Source organism: Culex pipiens, chromosome 3 (genome assembly GCF_016801865.2).
Source record: "Culex pipiens pallens isolate TS chromosome 3, TS_CPP_V2, whole genome shotgun sequence".
Classification (NCBI taxonomy): Eukaryota; Metazoa; Arthropoda; class Insecta; order Diptera; family Culicidae; genus Culex; species Culex pipiens.
Genome location: NC_068939.1, coordinates 172,707,878 through 172,726,839, shown reverse-complemented (window position 1 = coordinate 172,726,839; position 18,962 = coordinate 172,707,878). Strand labels below are relative to the sequence as shown.

Here is an 18,962-nt window from a genome sequence, read left to right as displayed (position 1 = left end):
TCATTCCCTTCAAATTGCATTCTTCGATGCTTTTCTTGTCTCGATATTCTTCCTAGCTCGATGAATCCCTCTCTCGATGGTCCATTTGTTCTTATTCGCTCCAAAAATACTTTCCGGTTGCCAATGTATTCTCTTTCTCAAAAAAGTGCTTTGAAGGGAGTTAGTCATTCATTTGTTTTTGTTTGCTGGACGTTGCTTTGATGCTCTCGCACAGCTGAGTACCAGGGAAAAAATATTGTGAATCAAATAAAATTAAATTTAATTAAACCAAATGAAGACTATCATTTCAAAAGGGCCAAACATTCAGTATTACGCCCTTTTAAAATGTTAGTCTTGATTTAAAAAATTGAAAATTTTGTTTTCGAAAAATCGGAAAATTGCACGAATGTTTCATATTTTAACATTGAAAATCGGACCATTATTTGCTGAGATATCGACATTAGAAAATGGTGGGTTGTTTGTGTGATACTTAGAAAACATCAATTTTCCTTTTTTTTAACCTTTGCATGGCAATATCTCAGCAACTAAGGGTCGTATCAACAAAGTTCAAATAAGTAAAATATAGAGAATTTTCTCAGCTTTTCAAAAATATTTTTTTCAAAAATGGGCAAACATGGGCACTTATTTAAAAAAATTAAAAACTGTGACTATTTTCAAAAAAGTTACCTAAAAATGGCTATAACTTGAAAACGGTGTACTTTATCAAAATTTCACTCAAGGGGTTACATACATGTAGAAAATCACAAAATTTTATATTACAGAATATTTGTTAAATCTACTCATAAGATGATTATTAATCACTCCTGAAAGTTTCATGAAGATATTTCATGATTAAACTGAGTAAGAGACGATTTAAGCTCAAAATTTTGCCATGCGCAAAGCGGGCTGTCAAACTTTGTTGGCGTTTTTCTCTAAACCCCGAGTTGATTTACGGGTGCCACGATATCTCGAGATGGGATGGACCAAATTGGGTGAAATTTGAGGTGAAGACTCTCAAGACAGATCCCGTGTGCATGACGAAGCCCAATTTTAAAAATTTGCTTTTTGAAAAAATACAAAAATTAAAAACTAACGGTTTTTTGTATGAAAAACACAAAAATATTTTTATCTTTTTTTAAAATAAACTTTTTGAAAATCGGGCTTCGTCATGCACACGGAATCGGTTTAACGAGTCTACACTAAAAGTTTGAGCCAATTTGGTCAAGACAGTGTTAAGATATCGTGGCACCCGTTTTTTGGAACTGCTGACTTCAAATAGCCATAGCTGTCAAAGGCAAACTTATGGGAAATTGGACGAGCTTTCTGGTAAAATTATTGAAAAATCAAGTCTGCCATATAGAAATTGCCAAAAACCACTAAAAAACCTATTTTTTCTACATTTTTATTTTTAAAACCGCTGTATCTTCACAAGGATTGGGCAGAGGACAATGGTCAACATGGAGACTTTTATGTAAAATTGTCTGGAAAATCGATTCCCACTGTCGGTTTTTAAAAATTTTTGACGTTTAGACCACTTTTCGAAAATAAAAAAAAACAGTTTTAGTAAATGATTTTTGTATTTTTTTAGAGAGACAAACCATCCTGCATTTTTCGTGAGTCTTTTTGTCACATTTTAGGCCATTTTCACAAAAATTTTGAGCGAAAAAAATCGTGACATCATCTAAAAATTTAACTTTCAAACATAAAAATCAGATAATCTCATTGAAGTGGCGTAAATTTTTATTTCAGTGTATTTTTTTTTCAGAAAGCCCGTCTAATTTCATACAAGTTTGTCTATGACCACTTTTTGATACGATGCAACGGCTTCGAGATACAGTAATTTTTAAATTATAAAGTACATAAATATTTAAATAAAAAAACTAACACCCTTCTGAAATGTGTTTTTTGAGTGCAACTGGCTCCATATATACAAAAATGGAATAACATGTCTACAAAGTTTCATTGAAATCGGAGAGGGTCGGGACAAAAGTACCAGAAAAATTCCCGATTTGAGCTGGAATTTCTCTATATTAATAATTATTATAATTATATAATTATATTATATATAAATAAATAAATTTTGATTAACGTGAAGACTGACATGATTTTTCGTTCAAAGATATAAATTTTGCGTCGCTATCAATATTTTGACAAAATTCCTTCTACAAGTTGTTTAGAATAGTGCCCTACACATGCTGATACTTTTTGGTAACGATTATCCCATTCCTTGTAAAGTTATGGAAATCGTCATTAATCAATGATTGCCAACTAGGACATCAATGACTATGCCACAAAATTATATAAATTTTAAAGCACATTGAATTTAGATCAAAAATTTTTTCAGTGGCTTCAAGAAGGCAACAAACGGCACATGCTGATTCCTTTTGGTGCTGAAATTCGTTAAGTTGAATTTAATACAGAATATTTTATAGTGATGATCAATTTTCTTTGAAAATGATCAACGGCTTCACCTTAAAAAATAGCAACTTCATTTGGATTTTCATTTAATTTTAAATCAAAAGTAATCTACGCCTCTGAATTTCAAACATTTATCATATTTGCATAAAAGTGGGGATCAGAGGGCGTGTCTCCTCCCCATTATATGATACGGTGATAATGATCAATATTATGGTCTTTGGCTGCCGTCGGAGGACACCTGATCTGCGGCGCCCGCCGATTGGAATTTGCAAAAAAAAAAAAAAAAAAGTTGGAAGCTTCCAGACAGATCCTAATGCCTTTTTATGTGTGACTCACAAAGAGCTCTTCAACACGAGAGCACGTTGTTTATTTGGGTGGCGCCAACAGGATTTGAGATCGCGCGCGCACGCCAACCTCGTGGGAGAATTGATGACCGATTTGATTAATTTGGATTTTATGCTTTTTTGGTGGCTGCTGATTTTTGGGGGGCGAGGAAGAAGTATCATTGGAAATCAATACATCTGGAGGATCAACGTCGACGGAATGGAATCACTAAGAATAAGAGGCATTTCGCGCAGTGCATTAATATTCATTTTAGGTTTTTTTTTATCGTTTGTTTGCAAAAGCTGTCGCCATTTCTCATCACCGAAAATTGTTGTCGATCACTTTCGATGCTGAGCAGAACATGAATTTTATGGGAAATGGGTTAGAATCGTGGAAAATAAAAATACAAAAAAGACAAAAAAAGACAAAAAAAGACAAAAAAGACAAAAAAGACAAAAAAGACAAAAAAAGACAAAAAAGACAAAAAAGACAAAAAAGACAAAAAAGACAAAAAAGACAAAAAGAGAATTTGAACGGTGTGCGTCGCGGTCATCACGCAGGATTTTCGTTGCCGGTTCCGTCTTTGTTGTCCCCCCGATTGTGTGTGTATTTCGATCCGGGCAGTTTCGGGATGTTTGACAGTTGCGTTGGAGAATTTGAACGGTGTGCGTCGCGGTCATCACGCAGGATTTTCGTTGCCGGTTCCGTCTTTGTTGTCCCCCCGATTGTGTGTGTATTTCGGTCCGGGCGGTTTCGGGATGTTTGACAGTTGCGTTGGAGAATTTGAACGGTGCGTGTCGCGGTCATCACGCAGGATTTTCGTTGCCGTTTCCGTCTCGGTTGTCCCCCCGATTGTGTGTGTATTTCGATCCGGGCGGTTTCGCGTTTTCGCATTTTATTTCGTTTTATCTTTCCACAGCCGGCTGTCTAAGATTGAATCATTTATGCTAAACTCAACACCAAATAACCGGGAATAGTCTCATCCGCATACTCCGACTGTTTGCCTTGAGAATGCCTAATACATCACACCATTAAACAAAATTTATTGATTATTGGGTCGCATCATCATCCTCTATGTTGAATCCTGGCCATTACCCTTACCCACTAACAAAATCCCAAGTAGAAGTAGTTTTCCGGCACACGCGGGGGTGTGGATATCGTATAGAACCCACCCTTGGTAGCAGCCTGTGCTAACTAACATTCCCGTCCCATCCCCTCGAGATCTACAAACTGACATGGCGGGCGCCGTTGGTGGCCAACGACTGTTTCCTATTCGCACCGGCTCTAGTTTTGATGATCGTGATGTTTTATCTTTTCAGCGCATTCATGCATGCTGTTGATAAGGGAAACATCATTTGATCGTTGAAGCGTGTGACCGGTTGTGCTGATGGGATATTATGGTCCTGTTCAGCAACGGAGAAGGACAACCATGGGTGGTCTCTCATGCCCATGGGTGGTCTCTCATGCTCAAAAAAGACAAAAAAGACAAAAAAAGACAAAAAAGACAAAAAAGACAAAAAAGACAAAAAAGACAAAAAAGACAAAAAAGACAAAAAAGACAAAAAAGACAAAAAAGACAAAAAAGACAAAATAAACCCTGCTCCGTGAAACGCTTCCTCACGGGCAATTCCACGCGACAGTGCCATCACCTCGGTAATACGATACGCGCGCATGGTTTCATTATCAAAACTTAAAATTTTATTGTCATTTTTTCTTTCGATTGGTGGTGGCGCCTAGACAAAGTCGTCGCCAGTCTGCTCCTTAAGCCAGCCCCGGTACTTGGCCACATCCGTGTAGACGGAATATTTGCGAGTGTCGCATTTGCCGGTTTGGGGATCGAGCAGCGAGTGGGACACGATACCGCGGAGCACCCAGGAGTGTCCTTGGTGGAGGTACAGGCCACTGCCGGAGTCACCCTGGCAGGGACCGGTTCCGTTTCCACCGGCGCAAAAGGTTCGCGCGGACGTGGTCAGCTGAAGGCCTGGGTCGGAGCGGATGCAGTCGACCTCGGAGACGATTCGAAGCTGGACTTGTTTGGGGGTTTCGGAGATTGTTCCCTCGGGATGGGAGAATCCCCACCCGACGACGGTTCCGAGTTGACCAACGAGTACAGATTCCTCAAGAGAGTTGTTCCACATGCAGATGGGTCGAATTGATGAGGTGAAGATGATCGGTTCCAGCAGGGTTACGATGCCAATGTCATAGTCGAAGGTGTCTCCGCTAAAGCTAGGGTGAATGATCAGGTCACGTGGTGTTACGGTCTTGGATGTTGGCTCACTCCAATCTAAGATATTGTGACGACTCAGAGATACCAGAACGTCTTTAGGATGTAGAGCAGTTCTACCATCGACCTTCAATAGGCAATGACCCGCCGTAAGAAGTACTTTAGAAGATATCAACGAAGCTCCACAGCGGAACTCTACCGATCCCTGGTCACGATTCTTGTAAAACAACACTCCCAACCAGGGCCACTCCGAACGTCTGGTCTGCATTCCTCCCATCAGCAATGGCATAGCTGGGCTAACAGGCCGACCACAATCTCCGTCGTAGAACTTCACCTCTGGAAGCACTGTAGACTCCGTTGACCCTTGTTGATCACCTCTATCAGGATCTTCGTGATTCGTCGCGGGTCTCCTTTGACCATACTTATAACTTTTGAAGAATCGGGTAGTCCTAACTGCATTTCGCGAAGCGACCATCACGTAATAATTCAACGTGATCGTTGTCACCCAGCGCCCTTCAGCGGGTGATCCTCGACAAACCTGCTTCCCATTGAACACGATCGACACCACGTTCGGAGTCGTAGACCTATCCGGAAAATAAACCACAAACTTGGCAGGTTCCTCCGGTAATTTATCCAAATTGACCAACTTGATCGATGCGTACGAGTTCTGCAAAACAAAGTCAAGTTTACAAACAACCCCTTCAAAAAACAGTGATCATACCCACCGAAAATCCACCGTTCCGGGACAGCGACAGAACAACTTCGACGGTGTTGTTAAAGTTGGTGCGGACTCCGGCGAGGATCAGGGAGCCCATGAGGGCTGGTGACCGGTGGTAGTGGGATGAATCGGTGACATACTGGAACACGGTGGGACATGGGGACGATGGCGGTGAAGTGGACTTTCCCGCGAGCGATAACACTAATTGTAAGCTAAGCCAGTACTGTACGAGCTTCATGGCCAGTTTGTGACGGTGGCAAGTTGAAGTAATGTTTGTTTGGTTGGGGTTTATAGCAAATTGACAGTGAATTGAGAGCAGGCCTGTCCAATATTTTTTTTACATTTTTGAACTTCAAACAAAAATTGATATTTTCTTTATTTAAAATTTCTCAGTTCAAAAATAAAAAAAATTAGACAAAATTTCATAAAAATACATTTGTGAGGGGGAGGTTTCCAAAAATTTAATATAAAAAAATCAGCACTGTCTTGATTTTTGAGTAGGCCAAACAGACAGACACAAACATATTTTATAAATTGAAAATATCGAATAATTTTTCTTTCAAATGTGATCAATTTTAAAATGCACTTGAATTTTTGTTACACTTTTTTTTCCCGAAAACAACTCACAAACACTAAATCTAAATATTCTATGATTATTATTTATGAAAAGCTACCAAACTTGTGTTCTCTAGTTGAGGGAAATCAAAATGAACAGCCCAGAATCACAAAAAAGTGTTTTTGTTTTCATATTCTTGACATCAAGTTCGTGTTCAGTGACTCCTTATTTTAAAAATATTGAGTGACTATCTGCCAATTGCAAATCGACTTTTCTTTGTATTTTCTCTTTTTTTTTATTTGAATGAAACTTTGCATCAATTCCCTATATTTTACATCATTAGTTTTTCCATACGAGTTTCCTGTCTTCATACAATTTTGCGGGCTGGTGATAAATGAATACAAATTTGAATATTCGAAAAACTGTATCTCGATAAGGGATTTTCTGATCGATTTAGTATCTTCGGCAAAGTCGTAGGTTTGGAGTACACGAAAAAATACCGACTTATGGTTACTTAAAATTTTGTGTCCCCAAAATAAGTTTTTTTTTAATTTTTGTTTGTGTTCTTTAGAAGACTATAAAAACATATTTTTGGAAAAAATATATTTTTAGACAAAACTTCAAAATACATTAATAAATTAGATGCACTTTTCAAATCTTCAATCCTTCTTTTTTAGACTATGTTTTTCGGACTGCAGATTGCTAAGATGCCTCTTAACTAAAAGTTTAAATATGAATAGCCCTCATTTTGAAATCGCGATATCCCTGAATCTTTTGGTTTGATTGTTATAAAATAAACTTTTGTGATTTGTTTGCATTAACATAATTTTGAACTTTAAGGGGCTACATACATGTAGAAAATCACAAAGTTTCATATCACAGAAAATTTATAAAATCAAATTTAAAGATGATTTTCAATCACTCCTGAAAGTTTCATGGAGATGTTTTATGATTAAAGTAAGTTACAGACGATTAAAGCTGAAAATTTTGCAATGCGCAAAACGAACTGTCAAACTTTGCGAGTGTTTTTCTCTGAACACCTAGTTGATTTACGGGTGCCACGTTATTTCGTGATGGGATAGACCAAATTGGCTAAAATTTGGGGTGAAGACTCGCAAGACATATCTCGTGTGCATGACGAAGCCCGATTTTGAAATTTTGCATTTTTTTAAAATACAAAAATCAAAAACTTTCGATTTTTTATGTGAAAAACATAAAAATATTTATATCTTTTTTAAAACCAAATTTTTTGGAAATCGGCCTGTCATGCACACAGAACCGGTTTAACAAGTCTTCACCAAAATTTTGAGCCGATTTGGTCAAGGCAGTGTTGAGATTTCGTGGCACCCGTTTTTTGAAAATGCTAACTTCAGATAGATATATCTCAGCAATGATACAACCAAATGTCTTCAAATTTATTTTGTTAATAGTTGAAAATGTATATTTTAATGTCCTGAAAACAGATTTAAAAAAAAGTTTAAGTTTGTGCTCAAACGAACCTCAGACATTTTTGCCGCCAAAATAATTAGCCCCTTTTTTGTTCGGGAATTAGGGTGACCTGCGTCGTGTTAGGGTGATCCCAAAAATGTGATCTTCGCGAAAAAAAAACACATTAAAAAAACCTAACTTCTTGGCATTTTAACCAATGTTAGCTCTCTTGGACTCAAATGAAAGGTGATTAGATAGGCTTTTAAGAAAAAAATAGTTCAAAGTTTCAAAAGTCTAGCCTGACATTTGAAAAGGTTGTATACAACCTTTTTTTGCTGTTTGAAAGTCTCGGGAACAAAAAGCCTTTGTTTGAAAATATATTTTTTCCGCGGACAATTTTACATAACATATCAAAAAAAAATTGAGTTTGATTTCAAGATACGATTGATCGGGTCCTAAAATTAAGTTTATGTTGGTGATATTATTGTTCAAAACGAGAAATCTTATTGTTCTGGGTACAATGACCCTTTGTACGACCGCAAAGGATTTAATGAATTTTTAAATCAATTAAAAAAAAAAAAAATTCGCGGCCCTTCACACCTCGTTTCTTGAGGACCATAGTTGATCCATTTTATTGTACAAAATTTTTAAATTAAATTCACATTGGCCTGAAATAATGTCTAAACCACTTGCCAGTTAAATGTTGTTTTTGTTTTGGCTCGATAAAAAACAAAAAACGTTGACGCGATTATGGTAGGAAGTTGTGAAGTAGGTTTCAGTTTATCTTAGAAATAGAAAATTGAGAAAGTGGGGTCTTATCATAAGAAAAAGTATCACACCAAATGTTTCAGTTATAATTTATTAGCCTTATAAATAAAACTACTAAATAAAACAGGTAACAATATATTCACATGTATTTACAGGAGATCGCTATAAGTTTAACTCTAACAAAATCAGTCAGATCCTCGTCAATAGCTGATGGCATTCTTCAACCAAAACCGAAACGGCGCAATATCGGTATAGATGGCATACTTGCTCTCGTCACACTTGAGCGTTTCCGGGTTAAGCTGCCCCTTGGACACGATACCCCGCAGGAAGTACTGATTGCCTTGCTTCAGTATCAACCCACTCCCAGAGTCCCCATTGCACGGTGTCGATCCCCGCCCATCCCCGCAGAAGATTCGCGCACTGTTGGGGAATATCCGGGCCAAGTTGGTGCCACACTCGCGCTTGTTCACGACCGTCGACTTGATGTACGTCGGCACGGTTGACGGTCCCCGGTCGGTCCAACCCCAGCCCGCGACGAAGCCCTCCTGGCCGATGATTTTCGTGACGTCATTTTCGCCGTGCCACAGACAGATGGGGACGACGTTGTCGGTGAAATCTAGTGGGGTTTTAAGTCGCAAAATCGCCACATCGGCATCGTTCAGGTCGTCCTCGTGGTCGTAATCTTCGTGCGGGATGACCGCGTCCACGTCCGCAAACTGGGCGCCTTCGTCGAAAAAGTTGTCCACGTTGTACATGCCGGGCACGGCCAGGATCCGCTCGGGCCGCATGAAGCTGTCCACGTCGTAGACGCAGTGGGCGGCCGTAACGAGGTGCCGCTTGGTGATGATCGTGCTGCCGCAGATGTACTTGGGGTTGTTGACCTGGACGCGATCGAAGAGTGGGACGAGCCACGGGAACTGTCCCTTGTCGACGAGCTCGCCGTTGATCGAGAAGCGCTTGAGGACGCCGTTCAGGGGTTTGCCGCAGGAGCTGGAAGAGTTGGGTGGTTGAGGTTTGGGTGCTGCGGGGTCAACTTAACGATCTTGAACTTACGAGCTCGTTGCGGACGCCGGTGGAGTCACGGTTGTACGCCCGGGGTTTGGCCGAACCAGCGATCCAGGTCTAGCGGTAGGGTTGTTCCACTGTGGTCTCAGCAAAGGTTGCAGTTGGGGTTGGGACTGAAAACGAGTTTCCAGCTCAACCGAATGTTGACCATTTTGGTTCTGGTTCTGGAGAAGGCTGTGCAGTTGCTGCGTGTACAGCGTGTGTTCCAGGTTGATGTTGGTTATGACACGACCCTGGGCACGATAACCGGGGCAGATCGTTTGACCATTGAGGGCGATTCTCAGCACCGTCGGCAGGATGCTTTGGACTGGGAAGTTCACCCTATACTGTGCCGGCAAACCCTGCATAATATCTTCAACTGTTGACTCACGTGACTTGAGTAGGTTCAGCGATCCAACAATGTTCTGAAAAGATGATCGTTTAAATGACGAGGTAAAGTTCAATGAGATGATCAACTTACCGACGGCAGTTGTCCACCGATGGACAGATCAACGTTGAGTTTCGCTACTCGTCCCAGTACGATATTGTTAATTTCAACAAGACCGTAGATTAGGTCCGTCTGTGGATCCACCTGGTACGTGAAGATCGCTGGACATGGTGACTTTAAGTACAGTGCACTCGTGGGCTTAGAGCAAACTAAGCAGCAGATCACAGTCAACGCGATCGCGACCTTATTGATCGAAATTTGTGCCATTATTTCACTGGTTTGTATTTGTTTTGGTACAGTTCTTTTGTTTGGACGTTCCAACACACTAGACCACGATCTTCACTGCACCAGATCGGAACGAATACTGAGCGTTTGTAGGGTGAGCACTTGCCACTTCTGCCTGTAATGTAATATTTTACCTAGATTCTGTGCTTAGTTTATGGTACCTTTCATTGTAGATAGTTCTATCAAATTAATAAGAAACTGATAAGTCTTGTATTTTTTTGGAAAATTAATCAAGACTTTGTTAAAATAACTTCAAATTTTAGTTTTAAAAATACAAAGTGCTCTAATACTCGTACAACTATCCACATTTCACCCTAACTTGAAATTATTTGCTTCCAGTGCCCCCTCCTCACACAGCAGCAGCACCGACCAGTTTGCCTGGTTCAAATCAACCTGTTCCCGAAACCTCATAAATCGCAACCCGTCGTCGTCGAGTTTTATTTTGGCTTCGCTCTCGAAATTATCCCCGGCAATTGTTGTAGCACGGGGGTCATAAACATCTCAAGAGGCTTGCGGCACGCCCCCAAAAGCGCATCCTGAATGGATTCGGGGCTGGGGAAAACCCAGACACTTGCGATTGATCGCCGAGTGTCGTCCTGTGGAAGAAGTTGAGGAGGCACCTTGAAAAGACGGTTACCGGTATTAGATCACGTGTGGCTTTGGGCAGGGGCAGAAAAATATAAACTACCTAAACAAAGGAGGGCAATAAATGTTACATTTTTTTGTATTTTTTGGCGGCAATTATCTGTTGGCACAGATTAGAACCAAAAAAACAAGAATTTTAAAAGGGTACAGTTGTGTAAAGCTTTATGAAAGTATTATTTTAGGAGGTTCACAAACGATCGGTTTGGAGTTACATAGTTTAATGTCGAGCTTCTGTAAAACGAGTCCTTTACATGAGGATGTGAGTACATCCTCGTACAATATTTCCGAGTCGTTACAAGTAAGTCATAATTCAATTGAATTGAAATTTCAAAGATTGATTGAATGGTCCTAAAACTAATAATTATTATCAATCAAGTTAATCATTGGAACACCCAACGCATGTCAAACTCCCAAAAAAGGAACGGTAACTTCAACTCGCTGGTTCTCGGGCATAAGTCCAATTTACTTGCGACAAAATCTGGAGAAATGCAAAAAAAAAAAAAACAAAAACATGTTAAAAATTTGCAGATCATCAACTTTATGATAAATTGAAATGTAAATTCTCTAATCAAAAAAAAAAAAAATTATAATAATAATCCTGTCTAAGTATTTTCATGTTTCCTATACAGCCATGCCCCGGTTTTGCACGCCTCGGTTTAGCACTGCCCCGGTTATGATTCGTTCGGATCTGGTACGTTTCGCCGAATGTCGTTTCGCCGACGGTCATTTCGCCGAATGTCGTTTCGCCGAATGGTACGTTTCGCCGAAAGTCATTTCGCCGAATGGACGTTTCGCCGAATTGAATAAAAATTAACTTTTTTGTACAATTTATGCTATTTGTTCGCTGCATTGCCATCTTGTAATTCACTCATGCCAATTTGAGATGGAGTGGCAAGATAATAATATAATAATTTAAAAAGTAAAGAACGTCTCATGTTTCAAAGAATGCAAAAACTCACAGAAATAATACAAATAATTTACTTAAAAATGAAGAATGCAAAAACTATCAGAAATTTTTCTAAATGTTATGCTAAAAATAAAAAAAAACTGCTCATGTTTGAAAGCTTGCAAAACCTAACAAAAATTATAGAAATAATATGCTTAAAAAACTAAATATACATAAACTCACCGAAATAATTGAAAAATATGCCAAAAATATAGATTGCAAAAACTAACAGCGATTTTGCAAAATGTTGTGCTGAAAACCAAAAGAATTGCTCATGTTTGAAAGAATGCAAATCTCCCAAAAATTAGACAAAAAAATCGCTTGAAAAACAAAGAATGCAAAAACAAACAGAAATAATCTAAATAATAAGCAGCCAATTAAAAGAACTGCTCATGTTTGAAAGAATGCAAACACTCACAGAAATAATTAAAAAAATATGCTTAAATACAAAGAATGCAAAAACTAACAAAAAATTTCCAAAATGTTTGCTGAAATCAAAAGAACTCCTCATGTTGGAAAGAATATAAAAACTTACAAAAATTATACAAATAATATGCTTAAAAAACAAAGAATGCAAAAACTAACAGAAATTTATCAAAATTATAAGCAAAATATAAAAAAAAAACTGCTCATGGGTAACAGAACGCAAAAACTCACAGAAATAATTCAAATGATGTATTAAAACAAGAATGCAAAAAACTAACAGAAATTAATGCAAAAACTCACAGAAATGATTTAAAATTGTTTGCTGTTATTAAATAACTGCTTATATTTGAAAGAATGCAAAAACTCGCACAATTTTTTTCAACTAGATTATTTTTTAAGCGATTGTTTATGCATGTTATAATGCATAAACTTATAAAAATAACATACTAAGAAACAAAAATTTTTTTTTAAAAAAGATTGCAAAATCACCTTTTAGGGACATTATACTTTTTCAAAATATTTTAATAAAATTTGTGTCCATTTTATATATTTATATACGATTATTTGTCAATTCGGCGAAACGTCCCATTCGGCGAAACGTCCCATGCGGCGAAACGACATTCGGCGAAATGACCTTCGGCGAAATGACCGTCGGCGAAACGACATTCGGCGAAATGTCCCGCACCCGATTCGTTCAGCTGCCTCAGTTAAGCACAACCCAGTGCTTAACTAAAGTCCTATGAAGTCCCAAATCCTATGAAAAATTATCCAAACTTTCAAAAATATAGTGTTTTGGAATCGGGATGATGTCAGCTATCCATTGCAATTATAATTACATGAAAAGTTTTGACATAAATACGTATTTTTGATGTATTTTGAAAATGCAATGTTTTTCGAAAACATACTCAGAATTATTGTTTTTGTTACACAAGTATCAAATGATCGGGATTTTTCATATATTTCGAAAGTAAAAACACGTATTTGTGAAAATACTTTTTTCTCAAAAAAAATCTATCAAAATAATTGTTTTTGATATATGGGTATCAAATGATCGAGATTTTATCATAAATTTCAAAAGTAATAAGACACATTCTTTAAAGTACTCAAAATTTTCACAAAACTACTTATTTTCAAAAAAATACTACAAATTTAAGTTTTTTACAATATTATTAATTGATAGCGATTTTTTCATACATTTCGATAATAATAATATTTTTTGTAAAATGCTCAAAATTTTCACAAAACTACATATTTTCGAAAAAATATTCATAATTTATGTTTTTTACAATATGGGTAAAAAATGATCGGTATTTTTTCACACATTTCTATAGAGCAATTCCAGCTCAAATAAGGATTTTTTCTGGTACTTTTGTACCCGACCCTCTCCGATTTCAATGAAACTTTGTAGACATGTTATCCTAGACCTTTATAAGCCATTTTTGTGTATATAGAGCCAATAGTACTCGAAAATAACATTTGAGAAGGGCGTAAGGTATTTAAATATTTTTTTGTATTTTGCAATTTAAAAATTACTGTATCTCGAAGCCGTTGCGTCGTATCAAAAAGTGGCCACAGAAAAACTTGTAGGAAATTGGACGGACATTCTGAAAAAAATTCACTGAAACAAAAATACAAGCCACTTCTATGAGATTTTTTGATTTTTAAGTCTAAAACTTAAATATTAACGTTACCAACAGACTGACGAAAAAAGTAGGATGGTATGTCTCTCGTGAAAAAATACAAAAATCATTTACTAAAACTGTTTTTATGAAAAGTGGTCTAAACGTCTAAATTTTCAAAAACCGGTAATGGGAATCGATTCCCCAGACAATTTTACATTTTGGCCACTTTTTGATACGACGCAACGGCTTCGAGATACAGTAATTTTTAAATTGCAAAATACAAAAATATTTAAATACCTTACGCCCATCTCAAATGTTATTTTCGAGTACTATTGGCTCTATATACACAAAAATGGCTTATAAAGGGCTAGGATAACATGTCTACAAAGTTTCATTGAAATCGGAGAGGGTCGGGTACAAAAGTACCAGAAAAAATCCTGATTTGAGCTGAAATTGCTCTATAGTAATAATATATTTTGTGAAATACTCAAAATTTTCACAAAACGTTTTTTCTAAAATACCTAAAAATTCAAGTTTGTCACACAAAAAACTGATAATATGATACCCATATAATAAAAATAGACATTTAAAATATTTTTTCAATAGTACGTAGTGTTGTGTAATTTGAGCAGTTATTTTTTTTCGAAATGTGTGAAAAATTCCCAATCATGGTAAACCCATTTTAAAAAAAAAGCCTAAATTATTTTTTCAAAAAGACGTAGTTTTTTGTAATTATTGATTGTTTCAAAAAAAATATTGCTGTCGAAATGTATGAAACAATCCCGATCATTTGATACCCATATTGTAAAAAACTTCAATTTTGAGTATTTTTTTTGAATCCGAAAAAAAAACATTTTCATAAGTAGGCTATTTTATTTGGTCCAAACCAGGCACCACGCCAAAACGGCTTTTTTCAGTTTAATACAACTTTTCAAATGTTAAGCAAGCTTCTGAAACTTCATCATATTTTTTCCTTCAAAGTCCAACTTGTCACCTTTCCAATCCAAGCTGGACGCCATTGTTGAAATGGCGCGTAGTTATGATTTATGAAAAAAAAAAATGATTTAGGGAAAAAAATTGTTATTGTTTGGACCACCCTAACACGGCTTAGGCCTCCCTAAGGGCCAAACTTAAAAAAGGGGCTAATTATTTCGGCAGAGAACAGGAACTCCTTAGTCAAATTTTGGGATCGATCCGAGCACTTTTGGTGGCAGTGCTGTTTTCGTGAGGAAATGTTGTATGCAAGGATTTCAAAAAGTACAAGCAATTATATAAGAGTGTATAAGCTTTATGTGTTATTTAAACATAACGTAATTTTTTTTTGAAACTGAGTTGTATTTATTTATTGTGAAATAAATAATTTGAGCGGCTTATTAAATACCTGAGTTAAATGAAGTTACAAATATGCTGTACCTAAATAATAATCAATTGAAAATTAGTGGTCTTATTATAGTTTTAATGTTGTAGAAATAGTAATACTGCTATATAATAAAAAGACCTACAAATAATTTTTCTCTGGTCCTAATTCTGCGTAACCTTCCGCAGCCAAAACCGAAACAGGGCCACGTCCACGTACACGGAATATCTCGTCGCGTCACATTTGTAAGTGTTGGGATCCACCAAACCCTTCGACACCACCCCCCGCAGGAAGTACTGGTTGCCCCTCCGGATGATCATCCCGCTGCCAGAATCCCCATTGCACGGTACCGTTCCGTGACCATCGCCGCAAAACACCCGCGCATGCGACTGATAGTTCCGCTGCAGATGTGCGTTGCACTGCTTCCGGTCGACGACCGTGGTCCGCACGAACATCGGAACTGCGGTGGAACCCGTTTCCGTGTGTCCCCACCCGGCCACGAAGCCCTCCTGTCCGACGATCCTCGACACGTCGTTCTCGCCCTGCCAGGTGCAAATCGGGATGATATAGTCAGTGAACTCAACGGCGTTCTTCATTCGCAGCGCGGCCACGTCCGCGTCGTTTGTGTCATCGTCCGGGATGTAGTCGTCGTGGGGCACGATCTGGTCAACGTCCATGATCAGGGCGTTTTCGTCGAAAAAGTTGTCCACGTTGTACATCCCGGGCACGGCCAGCACTCGCTGCGGTCGGAACACCTCGTCCAGGTCGAACACGCAGTGAGCCGCGGTGAGGAGGTACCGGTTGGTGATGATCGTGCTGCCGCAGATGTACATGGGATTCTGGGGGTGACTTCGGTCGAACAGCGGTACGATCCACGGGAACTGACCCTTGCTGACCAGTTCGCCCTTGATCGCGAGGCGGTTCAGGAAGGCGCTCGATACTCGACCGCATGGGCTGTGGGGGAGATTGAGAGATAGTGTGAGGATAGTGTGATCAATTAGGATGACCTAAAGAACTTACTATCCAGTAGAAGGGACTACAGGAGCTAGTGGTGGCGGTGGAGGTGGTGCAGCCGTTGTTGTAGCAGGTTCTGTATAAATAATCTGTGGACGTGGGTGTATGACCCGTGGTGGAGGCGCAGTCTGCGGTTGGTATGACCACGATGGTCTTGGCTGTGGTTGGACAGGTTCTACCGGATGAGGATGATATGTTGGAGTATTATCTGGGGGTCGATACACGTGCTGCAGTTCGACATCTGGCTGGAATCGTACCACGGGTTCTGTGTGATGCACCGGTGTATTATCAACCGGGTAGCGATTTCCAAGATCAGTTGGAACGGTTTGATACACTGGATTGCTTTGGGCGTGACACCGGGACTGAAGATCGTTCGGTGATCCCAGCAAAGTGCAGAGCGTGTGGTCCAAGAAGATTGTGGTGCTTGGTCCTTTCCAGTTTGGCGGATGACCACTGCATATGGTTTGTCCGTTCAGGGTGACGCTCACCACCGTCGGCAGAATGTTCTGTAGAGGAAAGTTGACACGATACTGAGCCGGTTGACCACGAACGATGTCGTTGAAGGTGGCACCTTCGGATTTTATTAGATTTATGGATCCGACGTTATTCTGAAAGTGACATGATACAATTAAACACGTGATTTCTCTTGTTTAATTTGAAAAAAAGGGAAATTTATTGTATCCGGGGGGATTCCCACAAAGTTTTTGCTTTGCAGAAATGCACTTAAACCGCTTGATTCGCTTGAAGGCAAAAACTATACTTAAAATAGCACGTTTTTGTGTGCTTAGTGAGAAGGTGTAACTTAAACCCCTTACCGGCGGTAGCTGAGCAGCAATAAACAAATTCACGTTCAGCTTTGCTGTCTGTCCCACCTGGATGTTGCGGATCTCGACGAAGCCAAAAACTTGGCCGGTGGTCCGATCTACCCGGTAGGAAAATATGTCCGGACAGGGTGACTGCTGCGGGTGACATGGTACCGCCAGCAGCACGATCAAGTGAATTATGAGGAACGTGCCGCAGCAAGTGGTTTTGTGCGTCATTATACGAGCCGGGCTTCAAGCTTCAAGTACTCTCGTCATTATGGGTTCTTCAACTTTATTTTGGGAATGACTTGTCATCAATACTTCCGGTAACAAGTATCTGCCATGTTTTGTGATATTCATAATTCACGAATTTCACGACCTTGTTCCACGATTATCGCTCCATACGAGTCTTATTAATTACAACAAAGTGTTGTTTTCAATCTGGAATTACTCAGCAATTACCCGACACATGAGATTAATTTAGCAACGATCCTCACTGCTACAAGTTTACTCTCGTACTGGTGAATGAGCAAGTGTCGTGGGACGGTGTGCTGTGGAACAGCTTGACTTGAGCACCCGCTCTCTTACTTTTGGAATCTCATTAGTAAATGTTGTTGAAATAATAAACACTCTCAGCTTCTGTCTTCCCCAAACTAAGCGCGATCAAGTAGTGGTGCACTAGGGGATAAATACACATTATCGCCACATTAAGCGGTGGTGTCTGAATGATGCTCGATAATCCGGGGTGTTCCTTGAAATTGACTTAAGGCAAGTACACCAACCAGTAGAGCAGCATTTTTTGAACATTTCTGTTTAATTTGATTTTTACCAAAACATATTTCTATTTCTTTTACAAGTATTTGACATTATTATCAAAGTCTATATTCGTCTGACGAGAATGCCCTGTTGCCCACGCAATTTATATTATCGGCCTAAATTTTTTTTTCCTTTCAGCATACTTCTGTGGTTGATTATGAATTAACTAACAAAAAGTTGCGTTTCCAGTTTCAAGTTAATGGCCCAAACAGTTATTTTGGAGCTTTAATCGAGCAACAGACTTTCCCTATGTCAAAGATAGGTGATTGACGAGAATAAATATTTTTCCCCTACCTCAGGAATGATCAATGTGTTTGCGGTAAATCGATGCAATATTTCGATTTAATCGATCAATTTAAGAAAAATGAATAATTTAAGAATTTTATCTCAAAAATTATTAGTATATAAATCCATCATACATATAGTACGCGTATTTCTACAAGATTCTTGACTGTTTTTATATTTTTTATGTTTTATTTTTATATCTGAATATAGTTGATCCGTTTTCTATTGTCTCAAAATTTTATTTCATGCTGCATCATGTTATTTTTAGTAGCACATTTAGATTTTTCAACTGTGCCCAAAAATAAATTAAACATAATATAACAAAATTCTATACGGAATTTTTAGGCTATTTTGCTGGTTTGATTAATGTTGTTCTTTCAATTATATTGCAGCAAAAAAACTAAAATTCTAGAACCGTAAGTTATTCGACGCTTTACCATTTAAATTGCGCTCTTAATTTTAACCCTCTACAGCCCAACCCTGCCTCTGTATGGGCTTCGATCTAAAATACGCATGCAAAATCGCAAGATCTACTTGGGCCGAATGCATATAAAATACCTACTTAAAATTATGATGACTTTAAACAACAGAACTAAGAATTTTAGTAGTACAAAAGTTGGTAGGTTAGGATTTCACGCAGGAAAATTACAATGAATGGGCAGTGTAGGATTAAATACGCAAAGACCGCAAACATTTTTTCATAATTTAATACTGATTTTTAACTTAGGGCACATTTTCAATTTATGTGAAACATAAACCAGAAGATCCCAAGAATCACGTGGAATCTAAATTTGTTCAATAAATTTCAAAATATGGCCAAATGGTTTTTTCCAAAGTTTGTATGAAGAATTTGGGC

At 38.4% G+C, this 18,962-nt stretch overlaps 3 protein-coding genes across 3 annotated transcripts; all 3 read right to left on the bottom strand.

The window, feature by feature from the left end:
- Positions 1 to 4,401: 4,401 nt before the first annotated feature.
- LOC120423711 (serine protease gd-like) lies at positions 4,402 to 5,909 on the bottom strand. Its single transcript, XM_039587620.2, has 2 exons — positions 5,671 to 5,909; positions 4,402 to 5,612 (listed from the first exon to the last, which is right to left on the bottom strand). The coding sequence occupies exons 1-2, from the start codon at positions 5,899 to 5,901 to the stop codon at positions 4,455 to 4,457; spliced, it is 1,389 nt and encodes a 462-aa protein (XP_039443554.2). The 5' UTR covers positions 5,902 to 5,909; the 3' UTR covers positions 4,402 to 4,454.
- Positions 5,910 to 8,534: 2,625 nt separating this feature from the next.
- LOC120423703 (chymotrypsin-like protease CTRL-1) lies at positions 8,535 to 10,286 on the bottom strand. Its single transcript, XM_039587609.2, has 3 exons — positions 9,941 to 10,286; positions 9,469 to 9,884; positions 8,535 to 9,405 (listed from the first exon to the last, which is right to left on the bottom strand). Exons 1-3 carry the CDS (start codon positions 10,172 to 10,174, stop codon positions 8,616 to 8,618), a joined length of 1,440 nt encoding a protein of 479 aa, XP_039443543.1. The 5' UTR covers positions 10,175 to 10,286; the 3' UTR covers positions 8,535 to 8,615.
- A 4,868-nt stretch (positions 10,287 to 15,154) lies between these two features.
- LOC120423677 (transmembrane protease serine 12-like) lies at positions 15,155 to 17,682 on the bottom strand. The gene is made up of 3 exons (XM_039587573.2): positions 17,018 to 17,682; positions 16,209 to 16,810; positions 15,155 to 16,142 (listed from the first exon to the last, which is right to left on the bottom strand). The coding sequence occupies exons 1-3, from the start codon at positions 17,240 to 17,242 to the stop codon at positions 15,353 to 15,355; spliced, it is 1,617 nt and encodes a 538-aa protein (XP_039443507.1). The 5' UTR covers positions 17,243 to 17,682; the 3' UTR covers positions 15,155 to 15,352.
- Positions 17,683 to 18,962: the final 1,280 nt, after the last annotated feature.